Consider the following 13,331-nt stretch of genomic DNA (forward strand, 5'->3'; position numbering starts at 1 on the left):
ACTTACAGGTAAAACAGCCATCTGCAGTCAATTGTCCTGGTTAACGGGAGTCATCAAGATTCCAAGCCACCATTAATGGCCCACACTTTGCAAAATGATAATAGGGCCTCAGAGTTATATTTCATATTTCTAGTTTCTGATACAAGAGCGATAAATTTATACAAATAGGATGACCACACACCATAGATTATAAGCTTTGTAATGATACCTTACAAGAGACCTATTGCATGAAGCTTATTCCAGTTACATTAGCATATTTTCATAAAATCATATAGAGTGCAATGTCACAATCCCACCATAAGGGAAAATCATCACCCTGGGCATAATTTAGCACCACTCTGACAATGTTCTAAATGATATGCTTGAGAGAGCACAAGGCTGGTTTAAAGCCATATTTATGCCTCATCTGTTCAGATGCAATGACTCTAGCTCTAGTGCAGCTGAAGGTCTGGGCCTAAGGGTTTAAGTTGGGCTTAAGTGGCCCTGTGAGGCTCCTGCTGCACTGGGGTAAATTTCATTCACTAGAGAACAGATCTTCCCTGGCAGGAGAATCGACTGGGTGATCTAGCAAGTCTTCCCATCTCCTGTTTTGATTACAGGAAGTAACCAAACAAACCCTAGTATTATCATAGCATCCCACAGGCAGATCAGCATTATCACAGTAATTTGCTATCCTCTGGAGCAGAAAACACTTCTTCAGTAGTTTAGAGGGGAGCATGGATCAGTGTTCATGTCACAATCCCGGTCAGTACCTGGCCCCGGGCAGAGGAAGCTAAGGATCCAACCAGTGGACCAAATTCGGTGATGAATTCTGGTCACATGCCACTTGAGGCACATTTCACATATGCTAAGAAGTAGTTTAAACAGCATTTTTTGGAAATAAGCTGACATTATTTTTCATTTGGGGTGAAGACAGGGCCACATAAAGTGTAGAAGAGTTTAAACCCTCTTGTCTCGGAAGCTGTGATCCAAAAGGTGCTGGGAAACTGTTGCTTTGTTAAACCTCAAGGAAGTTTAAAGTAGATCAGCTTTGTTCTCACCAGCAGATAGCAATGCAGGCACCGCCATTACTACAGCTTTTTGCATATGCTTTTGCAAGCATATTAAATATTAAAAGGATAACACCACAACTATTGTTCTTCACAAATGACTGATCTTGGGGTGAATATCAGTATTTAAAACAAAACAACTATCATGAGGCTCCGAGTTCACACTGGAAAGTAGAGACAGGTAATGAAGCCATGCATATGCTTCTCACTGTGGCCAGTTTTAAAAAGGAAGCAAAGACGTGTGTAGGAGGCAAAGCATATGTCCACAGAGCAACATGTGTGGCTTTTGTAAAATATACACTTAGGTGAGATTTCATGGAGCATAAGTCAGAGCAGAACGTGTCCTTCTCCTTAATACCACTCAACATCTAGCAGAGTGGTTTGCCCCTTTAAGGGTTGGAAGGCCTGGGGCTACCCAACCCTGATTACTAAAGATGCAGCTCTTTGTGGAATCAGGTAGTTCCCTATAAAGGACAGCAGGTGGATAGTGTGAACGGGAGAAAGTTCATGAAATAAGAAAGATGCTTGTAGGAAAGTACAGGCTAGTGCTGACAGAAGAATGAAGATGGGGATTGGCAGCTTTGAGTGGAGTAGACTGGGACAGAGGAAGAGTTCTGTGTGTGGCAGAAGAACAAGGATAAATACTGTATTGACTTTTATGTTATGGCTATGGACTTTATTTGGGGGATTTTGAAGACAGCTTGAACTATTTCTGTTATTAAACCAGCCCTAGGGGGAGGTGCTGTTAACCAAAAGAGAGATTATGTGGTGTTCTTAAGGGACCTGTGAGAAGGGGCTTACAGAGTAGGGTGCCTGCAAAGTGACCCCTGCCTATGAGGGGGCACTCAGTAAAATGACCACTTGGTTACAGTCTCCTATAAGAAGTTATCTCGGGGCTTGTTACAAAATGAGAAGTCAAGGCTGGACATCCATGGACCACATTCCAGTACACATGGTGGAAGAGGTACGAATACTCCCCAGCCTGGTGCAAATATACTGCAAAAACAGTGATTGTTTTTGTTACTTTATACAGAGTCCACCTATGCAATCCATTTCTACTAAGATTATGAATAATTGGTGCAAAGAGTTGTGCATGCCTATCATTGTTGAGTCATGGGCTGAGATCCTCACCCACAGACCCCAACAGCTTACTCCTCTCATGGAGGGCCTGAGGAATAGTCTCTCTGAGTGACCAATTCCCTCATTGCTCTTCCACTTCTGACTGTGAGTTGGCTGCCACTGCCTGACAGAATTTGGCATGTAGCGTAAAAAATGCATTTTAAAGATTTAAAAATTAAAAGCTCTACTTAACAGCAATTAGGGGAACATTCCTAAGGGCTGCAGTCTGAAACCTAATGACTGTTTTTTAAGGATAGCTTTGGAAGAGGATAATAAGGTATCAGAGTAATCTACCTTGGTAGTATAGCCAGTTTAGACAGTATCCACTACTTGGCACTCTAAATGCCAAGTAGTGTATTCCCTGATATGTTTCACTCAGCCATTAGGATGATATAAAATGATGTAACTTGTGTGAATATATGTACATGGTGTGTGTTTATACCATTATGGACCTCACTTTTCTTTCACAGTGGTGTGAACTGGGAGTAACGGCTTTGTAGTCAATAGTGGAATTCCACTATAGAGGAATCAGGCCCTGGGTCTCATGACATGAAAGAATATATCTGAAGTTACCATCAACTTTGAGTATTATTTGTGTATCCCTCCCCTATTTCAAACTTGCAGCATATTGTCCACATTTCAGTGTCTGTAGAATGGCCTTATTTACTATCAATACCTCATTGATATTTAAGTGCAGTTACAACTGGGGAGGCAAGGCATGATTGAGAGGTGGCATGATTTATGCCAGATATAATGGAAACATAGAATGGCATTCACCTTTATATCACGACAGAGGGGAAACTTTATTTTACGGACAATATATGACCATGTGGAATGCCCTTTTTTCAACATACACGGATGATGTGTATGTTTACATAGAATGAGCATGGGACTGTGACGGCAAACAGATGACATTTCCCACAGTAATAGGAAGTTATAGTAATACATTTGGTAGGCTCTGAAAAAATAGGTTTATTTTACAAACGCTGAAAGTTACTGACGATTCTTAACTTACACTAATAGTTTTAATCTTAATAACATGCTAAAATAATACATGTACTAGAAATCTTCCATATCAAATTAACGTCAAGATTGTATTTGTTCAAAAGAACACCATTTCTCCATTACATTTCAAATCCTATCAGAATATTGAGTTAGAAATAATACATGTTGGAAGAACTACAAATATAAAATATGCTCTCATACAGCACTGCAAATTAACATGTATTTATTTTTCAAGAACTGAGTTCTTTAAAAATATGAGAATGGAAGAATTTTTATTTTATTTTATTTTTTTAACAATTCCACAATGTTAACACACCAGTTTTCTCTTAGATATTGCACTGTGCAATAGTGAAACACAGTCATTTCCAGCTCAATTGTCTACCAACTTCATGGAGTGTTGCAATGTTTGCTTATGCAAATCCATGAGGACAGATTATCAAAGACTTGGGACACACGTGACCTTTTCCAAGACCTCAGGGTGATTTGTGCCTGAGAAATGCCATTAGAGATAATGTGTGCCTCTGAAGTCTTGCAAATAACCATTGTAGGACTCACTTATGCTTTAGAAAATTGTTAGGAAATGAATTTATTTCACAACACAGGAGTGTGAGGCATTTTGTTATGATTTCAGAGGAAGCTGCTTTTTCACCTTAAATAGCAGCTGGGATGTACAGAATTACTGTGGAGGTGGAGGGAGGGGGAATACTTGAATCTGCTGTAGAAGCCAGATCTTAGAAGCAAAGGACAACACGATGCCTGTATCTGTGCTAGATGGAGGAGGGAGTGCAGAGAACAGTCTGAAACATGCCTGGTGCACGAGTGCAGGAGACCAACACTAGATGGCTCTAGCAGGTCTGATGTATAAGGGGGACGGCTGACCTTAAAGGGAGTTGTCGGTACATTGGTCAGGGGCTGAAACCCCTCTGAAGCTATGCTGATCATGATCTGGAAGGAGGATTAGAGAGGGGCATGGAGCCAGCAGGAAGACACAGGACCTCCATGTGGACACCTGTGGCACCACAAATTACTTAAGGGTCATATGTATATTGGGGCAATCTTCAGACTTGAGAGCAGAACAGTCTGTTCCTTCTTCCTGTGTTCTCCCTTGCTTCTTACAGAGAATCTGGATGAAACTCAGTGAGAGAGGCCTCACAAAGTTACCTGTCCCTTACATGGGACAATTCTACTTGAGGGAGGTTGGGCCTGGTACAGTTTACTTCAGTGTAAATGTGGGAAGAGAAAAGATTTCCCCACCTAGTGGGTATAAATGTCTTCATAAAGAGGACACCAATCCTAAATGATTTCTTGGATGCAAAGATAGAATGGTTGGGTCTGTGCAAAAATATTATGGTCCCAATCCTGCAAACATGTAAGCATCTTCTACGTATATGAACAGAATTATGTAGATGTTTATTCTTTTAGCATCCACGTCTACAGTGCCTGGTATTATTAGACCAATATCCCCATTTTTCCATCCCATCCCAAGCTTGTTTCTCTAGAGGTAGTCATGGGTTTTTTCTTTTTTCTCTAATTTAAATCAAGATGTTGTTATGATTCTCGGTCTAAATACATACTCTGAGGGCTTGTCTAAATGGATCCTGAGTGTGCAGCAAGCCAGTGTGTGAATGGACAGTGCACTAGCTTTCTGCACACTAACTAGTTGTAGGGACCTTGCTGCCACTCACTAAAAATTCCATATTGTGCTCTGGCATACCGCTGTGTCAAACAACAGTATGTCAAAGCACACTACAGAACCTGTAGTGCACAAGAGCAGGGTCTACATGGCGACTTAACATATGGCAGGCTTGCGTTCACATCCTGGCTTACTGCATACTAAGTTTCCATGTAGACAAGCCTTGAGATTGACGACAGTCATGCATAATAAATTAGAAAGATGTTAGTTATGACAGCCTGTGCAGAATTCAATTGGTGTTACTTGCTAAAATGAGTGAGGGGAAAGTGTACAGCTAGCTAATATGGCATGAAACTTACATCCGAAAGCAGAAGGTTTTCATGTTGTTTTATTTCAGTTCTAACTTGTTTAGAGTTCACCCTGGGGGATTTTAGTGGTCAAAGAGCTGTGCCTGTAGTATTAATGAGGCATAATGGAACAAGATACAGCTCACACTGTCGAGTAAACTGCCATTCTCCTCAGACTTGACTTTCATCCTTGCTGCTTTCCAACCTCCCATGTCTCTACGTAGAAACTGCTAACTACATGATTAAGTAATGGTTTCATGATATGGACAAATGTACTCTGCAGAGAAAATATTTATTATAACATGGTTTTGTCTAGATTTACCTGTTTCTGTGGATAATCTTGTTCGGGTACTTCTTTTCTCAAAAATCATGGCTAAAGATTTTCCTTGCAACAAAGGCAAATACTGAAAAATAAGAACAGAAAGGGATTTGGAAAATTGTTCACTCATTATCCATCATCTAACATTTGCTTCACAGTTTAATGGTCGCAGGAAATTAATAATAAAAGCACTCACTGTATCGTTTCTAATCCCCTGGCCCTCCAAAGCCGTCATTAGCATTGGGAAGCGTTTGGGAGAAACAGAAAGTTCTAGGGGCAAAAAGCATCTTCATTTTTGTTTTTGTTTTGTTGTTTTAAATAAATGAAAGAGATCTCCGATTCTTATCTTGCTCCTACACTACATACAGAATAATGCTCCTATTCCTGTAAACCTTTACTTCTGCATGTAGCCCAAGTGAAATCATTGGGACTACCCAATAACTGGGAATTAGATAAGGGGTATACACTTTTGAACAGCATAAATCCCCTACTGCATCCAAAAAACAACATTTTGCCTTTTACTGGCTGGCCCTTCATTTGATGTATACAATTTACACTAATTAAGGGTTGAAGTGGTTGTTTAGGACAAGCCAGTTTAGTTGCTGATTCACGTTATCTTGTATGAGAATCTTGATTTGGTGAGCTGAGTGACTGAACAAGCAAAGTGGATTTTAATTGAAATTTTACATACCTCTCCCTTGTCCTTTATTCTTTGTTTCAAATCTGATGCTGTCCATAGCAAATACTTTATTTCTTCTGCTGTGTAATTTTGCAGAGTTAGGAGGTCACGACCTTTCAGATTAACATTAGTTTGAGTTGGTTGCCCAGACCTACACCAAAAACAGGCTCTTTGTCATTGGGTATTAATTTGTTACGCATGCTAAAGCTAACATACAACCAGCTAACCTTCTTTCACTACCATCATTTGATGCAGCAAGATAACCTTCATGGCCTGTGATAATTAGTTTGTGACTTTTCATCTCACACTAGGGTGACCAGATAGCAAGTGTAAAAAATCGGGATGAGGGTGGAGGGTAATAGGTGCCTACATAAGAAAAAGCCCCCAAAATCGGGACTGTCTCTATAAAATTAGAACATCTGCTCACCCTATCTCCCACAGCCACAACACTGCACTGTTCGCTATATTGCTCACCATTGTAACCATCTCTCTTATTATCATCCATGAAACTGATTTTTTGTCCTTGTAACTTCTAATATTTGAATCTGGGTTATATAATCAAATAAACTCTAATGTAGAAAACCACTCAGGGTCTGGTTAAACACTTAAGGCTGCATTGTAGCTTGTTTTGAACAGGAGTGCAAAGAATCGGGGCAAGATGGCTCCCTGTGCTCTTTTTCCCAATCCCAACTCTGGGGTGCTGGCCCAGGACTGCTCCTATGGATATAAATAATGTTTGCTTTGTGACCCACTCATACACATTTCAAATTCATTTCCAGAAACTGATATTGCCAATTAAAGAATCCAGCAGCTCATTGCTCAATATTTGATGAGGGGGTAGGACTGAGGGCTCATTGATGAAATGGAATGTTTATAGTCTCCCACCGAAGTGACACTGCAAAGTTCATGTTATCTTAAATGGCATATGACTTGATCAAACAGCCAAGTTAAGCCAATATTTCTTTAACCTTAAACCAAATAATGGAGACTGATATGTAATTTAACTCTTTCTCTGCTAAACAGAGACTGATTATATCTGCAACTCTCTTTATTGTAACACAACTTGCATTTCACTAGTACTAAAGTTTAGAAGGTCCTAAGCCAAGTATGTCTTTCTCATTAACTGCAGTGACTTTAATTAGATCAGAGTCAAAACACCAAGAAGAATAAAGTAATAAATGAATGGAGTTGGTGGGGTTTTATTTGCAAATACCTCCAACTCCAGTTCATTCCTGAGTTCAGCTTCAAGCCAATGCTCAGTTGCAACTGCTTCCAGCTGACAAGTCTTTGAGGCTAGGAATTGCAGAAAAAAAATTCCCAGGAGTGCTACTAGCAGTTGAGCTGAGTGGGAGCACCAGTGCCTAATGAAGCTGTGGTGGCTTCTGCTGCCTTTACCATCATGTCAAAATGGTGGGACTCTTTTTCTACAATCCCCCTGGCATAGGCAGGACATGGAACACACAAGTAGCCTTATGACAGTATTTACCAAAGAAAAAATGGGACTCCATGTGGGGTTAGCCTGAGTGCCCTCCAACCCCCATGGGTCTGTCCTGAGCCATTCGCCCAAGTCCCCGTACTCCCTCCACATGGGGCTGGCCCGAGCACCCATACCCACACAAGGCTGGCATCTCTGTTTGCAAGCCCTGTCTGCCCCCTCTGTGCAAGGCTGGGGCTGGTGTGGCTGCTCGCTTGAGCCCTGCCTCCCCCATATATAGGGCTGGCATCACCGCTTGTCCCCTCACACGTTCAGGTGCACCCCACTTTTTTGGCAAAACGGGGCATTTGTCCCATTTGCTCTTGCCAACTGACAGGGCTTAAAAAAGGAACTGTCCCAGCCTAAACAGGACGTATGGTCACCCTAGAGTAGCCCATATTATTTTTTAAATCTGACACTGACGGGTTGTATAGGATGGAATTTTCATAAGCATTGGTATAACTGTGCAAAGTCAATGGTAAAACACTAACTGACTTCCGTGGGAGCAGAGAAAGGCCAACCTGGAGCACTTTTGGAAACCTCACCCATAATTATTTTACATTTTCTTAGTAACAAACATCTATTAGCTGTATTTTAGTAGCTCTGAGCCAGGTTTACAAAGATGGTTCCTAAAGACATGTGTAGTAGAGCCGGTTGAAAATTTTCTGACAGAACTTTTCCTCCAGAAAATGCTGCTTTGTACAAACATTCTGTGGGAGGTACTAAGCCCATTGAAACTTTCCATAGAAACCAGCCTGCCTAGTTTCCTGCTAGCCCAGGCTCCCCAGCCTGATGGGCAGCTGCCACCTGGAGCGTCCTAACTCTGCAAGCCGACAGCTCTCTGAGTAGTCAGGAAACTGTAAAAGAGGCAGCTGCCCTGGCAGTCATGCAGCCAGGAGCAGGCTGAAAGCTCCCATTTCTGGTTCTCCCAGAAAGGAATTTTTTAGAATTATCCTCTCCAGAATATTTTTTATTTTTTTGACATTGCCCTGACTTGGAACAATTTTGTTCACTCCAAAACATGGAAATTTCCCACTCAGAGAGAAATTCCATTTTCCTGCTAGCTCTAATAGTCATCTAGTGCAATATACAAAAGCACCTAACTCTCATGGTTAGGAGATTTTGTAAATCCCACTAGATGCCTAGCCATATATCTAGATGCTTAAATCCCTTTGGAAATCTGGCTCTTTGAAGTTCACAGTATTTGTTAACAGACTAGTAGATCCTAATTTTTAAATCTATATGTTCTGTTGGTCTTAGTGAGATATTTCTGAAGGGATAGGTTTTGTGAGCTAACAAGATCTATTTATAACTTTGTCTAGCAAAACTTAAAAATAAAATACTATAACAATAAAACAATAAAATAAAATTTCAAATTGAACAACTGAGAAAACAACTAAAACTCACACAAAGCACTCAGTGCTATCTTTGCAACCAATACAGGTTATGGTATAACCAGCAAAATCCCTGACTTGCATGTATGTTCAAGTGCTCTAGCTGATTTTACAAGATACACACTGATATATACCCTGATGCTGAAGAGCAGATTTGACTTTTTGAAAACTATCCAATGAAGGCTCAGTCTCATGAAAAATAAAATAGCAAGGCAGATAAATAACAGCTTAAATGTGATTCTGCTTCTAACTTTTATGGATATATACTGTAAGGAAACTTTGTTTCTTAATTGTTTCTCTTTTTTTAGATTAGGGCAGGGTGAGCAGGTCACTGAGCTGATTGGAACATAAAGAGATAGCATGGGTTTTGTTTGTTTGTTTGCTTTTTTCTGAATGGCTCTGGGGAGCAAATGGAAATATTCAAATATTTAACTCCCAGATCTTCTTAAGCCTAATGTTAAATGTCACCAGACTTTGGGGCCCATGCATTAGTTCTACTTCAATGGCTCTGCAACCTCTTGCTGCTCAGTCACTCCACTCTCCCTCACTGAGTTGTCTCTAACATTTTATTGTTTCCAGCCCTAAATAAATTTCATTCAAATTCTGCATGACCCAATACTGCTTTCCGAGATTTATTAGCTATGGTCTTCAGCAATGTGTAGTGTTCCTTTCAGGGCTGCCAATGTCTTTTCAAATGAGGCATTACTGACCAAATAAATACTAGTGGCAGTTGGTATACAGGGAAGCAAAATTAAAGTGTAATGTGAAAAATCATAAGCCAAATAGTTTTTCTCTCTTCAAATGGTAATGGCAATTTCCTTCAATCATTATAATAACTGGTTGACTTCCTTGCGCTCTAAACCATCATTTGGTTAGCTGGCATTGATCCGAGCTTATGGTGATATCTTATGTTTGTAATGGTTGTGTTAACATAGTCTCCCTTATAATCCGATTTAGAAGGTAGTTATGGCTCAAAAAGTGAGTCTGTAAAAATAGCATAGAGAGCCCAATTAAGATAGGTGGCCACATTTAAGAAAGGGGAGCCACTATAGTTATTTCCCCATAATGACTTCCATATCAAGTTTGCTAACCAAAGCAAAATTTTGCTAGTCACCAGCAATGCATATGCAAAGCTGGACTACTACATGGCATCCTTCATATGAGGGGACGAATAAATCAGAGAGCTCAGAAAATATTTTCAAACTGGTCCAAAGGAGAAAGAAGACAAATGAAAATGTCTTTTATGGTTTAATAGGATCTGTGCATATGTAACCCTTGCATACAGTTTTTGAACACTTAAAACTTGTTACAGCCTGTTCCCATTGGAGTCAATGTCAAAACACCCAAAGATCTCAATGATTCAGAGTTAAGCCCTGTCTCTAATTTTAACTTGTTCCTCAGGTTGTGACAATGATTGAAAACAGTGTAATTAAATATTGTCATAGATGTATTTTTCAGAGGCCCACACGAGATGCCAAATCTACACTGTTGAAACAATTACAGCAAAGTGCTGCTCTCAGCTCTCCAGATTTAGTCTTGACCCTGGTATTATGCTCTTCCTGCATGCATGGATTATATGGAGAGAGAGCAGAACACTAAAGCTGAAATTCACCCTGAAGCTGTGAAAGGAGAATTTTCCCCTTCAGTATTTGATCAAAATACTTGTCTGTAGAAATTACAGTCCCTTACATTATATTCAGATATGTGATTGGATGTTAATGATACATGATGATGGTACGTCCAGAGATTAATTGAATTTAAGAAAAAAAATATTTCAGTGTGTGCTGCTAACTATTTGCAAAGAATGTAACCTGATTCCACAAGGACTGAAAAGTGAAAGGATAAAAACCCTCCAGTCTCATGTGCAATTACAGTCTGCTGCCTGAAAACAAAGGGCAAAACAGCTCTAAGAACGCTGAAGGAGGCCTTTAGCTGAGGTACTGATTTCTCTACAGAACTCATTACTTTAGTTTCCAGGTTTATGATTCAATGTTGCTAACGGAAGGACAAATATAAATGATACACTTACCGAAAATGTTGCACCAGTTGCTTGCTGCTCTTTCTTAAAGTTGCAGCATTGAGCAGGTTCCTCAAATTGAAGAGCATTTTCTTTTAGAATGAAAGTTGCCTTAATCCTGGAAGTCAACTGATCTGAAGTTACACGAAGCAGAGAATGCCTTATGCTTCAGAGAGAGAGCAAAGGTAGTATTATGATGAGGCGACCTTATCTTGCATTTTCCTAGTTGTGAAATTTGAGCCAGCTCAGAGCTGAGGTTGAATCTCCCCTTATTCAGATTCTACAGATAGATGTTTCTCACAAGGTCAGTTGCCCAACTCATTGTGTATTTGCATGAGGGAGCATTACATTATGGCAGTATGTATCAATATTATTTCTTAACAATACCATGCTATTAGAAATTTGTACATGAGAGTAAGATGGCAGATAAAACTAAGAAGAATGTGGAGGAGCTAAATTTCTTTTTATGTATTCTAAAATTGTTTGCCTTTTAGGAGTAAACTTTTCAGTTGTGCCACGGCGATACTCTACATGTAAGATTCCCAATGAGGTTAAAGAGTTTAATCATTTTGTTTGTCTCTAGAAATTTACCCCTTCATCTTAAGCTGCTTACAATATTTGGTTAGGGTAACCATATTTCCTAAAGGGAAAATGGGACACTGCATGGGGCTAGCCCAAGGTGCCCCCCTCCCCACCTGCATGGCTGGCCCAAGCTGCTCACCTGAGCCCTGGCCGCCACCCTCTCACCCCTCATGAGGCTGGGGCATGATCATCACTAGTTTGAGCCCTGCCTGGATGGAGCTGGCATTGCCACTCACCTCCCCTCACCCCGCACATTCCTCCACACCATACTTTTTTGGCAAAAGTGGGCATTCTGTTTGCTCTTGCCAGCTGATCAAGTTGGCAAAAGCAAATGGGACAAATGCCCACTTTTGCCAAAAAAAGTTGGGATGGTCGGGACAGGGCTTAAAAAATGGACCGTCCTGACCAAAAACGGGATATATGGTCCCCCTATACTTGGTGAATTATGGTACTGAAAAATGTGCTCCTCTGATCACATTTTTTTATCTGCTACATTCAGAAATTCACCTAGAAGCTTCATATATTCTTGGCAACTTTGGTTTTATCCTGACTCAACTGAAAATAATGGGCATTTTTCCATTGACTTTAGAAGAAGAATTGATCCTCATTTCTTTGTTTTTTAATCTTGTTCCAATTTTCTGTTTTTCATGATCACATTTGTTTATTATTTTGTAATGATCCCATAAACTAGTCCAAACCTTTCTAAAGCTTCCTAAGTAATCAACAAGAAAAATGTCTTTTTATTTAATGGCCTATAGGTTTCTTTATGTACAGTGTTGTTCTAGCCTGTTGGTCCCAGAATATTAGAGAAACAAGGTGAGTGAAATAAATCTTTTATTGGACCAACTTCTGTTGGAGGGTAAAATGCTGAAGAAGCTCTGTGTAGCTCAAAAGCTCGTCCTTAAACAACAGAAGTTGGGCCAATAAAAGATATCACCTCACCAACCTTGTCTCTCACTGTTTCTTTGATATTCTCTATAGAGGAGGCAAGTGGACATGTCATATGCCCAACCTAGTTGGGGCAATGCTCTATAAATTGCTAAAGTGTTTTTGCAAGGAAAATCTGCTTTATTTCTTTGCCCTATCATAGTGAAGTATTGCTGACAGCAGAGAAAATAATTTAATGAAAGAGGCAGAATGGTGCAGTGGTTAGGGGGGTTAGGCTGGGACTTGAGAGACCTGCTGGATTCAATTGCCTACTCTGCTACTGATCTCCTGTGTGACCTTGGCAACCCAATTTGGGGCTAGATGTTCAAAGTACCTAAGCTGATTAGGTGCTTAACTCCTATTGAAATAAAATGAGAGTTAGACACCCAACCTTCTTAAGAATTTCTAAAAATCCCATTAGACACCTCTCTCTGTCATTAGGCACCTAAATACCTTTGAAAATCTGGCCATTAATTTCTCAGATCCTCATCTGGGAAGTGGAGATAATAATACTTCTCTACCTCATAAGGGTGTTGTGAGGCTAAATAAAGACTTTAATGATTATGAAGTACTCAGATGCTACAGTGATGGAGGTTGGGGGGAGGGTGTATTAATACCACAGACGGAAAATTAAGGCTCGTATACATACAGTCATTTGTTCCCTCAGCATTTGGCAGCAGTATTTTACAGCTATAGAATGCAATGTGAACTGGCAATAAAAGGGCCCAGTCCAAAGTTCACTGAAATCAATGGCAGGACTACAGCTGCACCAGTTCCAAGCTCAAT

The 13,331-nt window shown here is 40.2% G+C and overlaps 1 protein-coding gene across 1 annotated transcript in view; it reads right to left on the reverse strand.

The window, feature by feature from the left end:
* Window positions 1-11,202, reverse strand: part of OTC (ornithine transcarbamylase) — a 41,470-nt gene extending 30,268 nt beyond the window's left edge. Inside the window, exons 1-3 of the mRNA XM_050936694.1 lie at window positions 11,049-11,202; window positions 6,164-6,302; window positions 5,476-5,557 (exon numbers count right to left, since the gene is read on the reverse strand). Of these exons, the coding sequence (XP_050792651.1) occupies window positions 5,476-5,557; window positions 6,164-6,302; window positions 11,049-11,125 (298 nt within the window). The 5' untranslated portion in view covers window positions 11,126-11,202. The remainder of the gene's footprint in view (window positions 1-5,475; window positions 5,558-6,163; window positions 6,303-11,048) is intronic.
* Between the last annotated feature and the right edge of the window lie 2,129 nt (window positions 11,203-13,331).

This window comes from Gopherus flavomarginatus, chromosome 1 (assembly GCF_025201925.1).
Source record: "Gopherus flavomarginatus isolate rGopFla2 chromosome 1, rGopFla2.mat.asm, whole genome shotgun sequence".
Classification (NCBI taxonomy): Eukaryota; Metazoa; Chordata; order Testudines; family Testudinidae; genus Gopherus; species Gopherus flavomarginatus.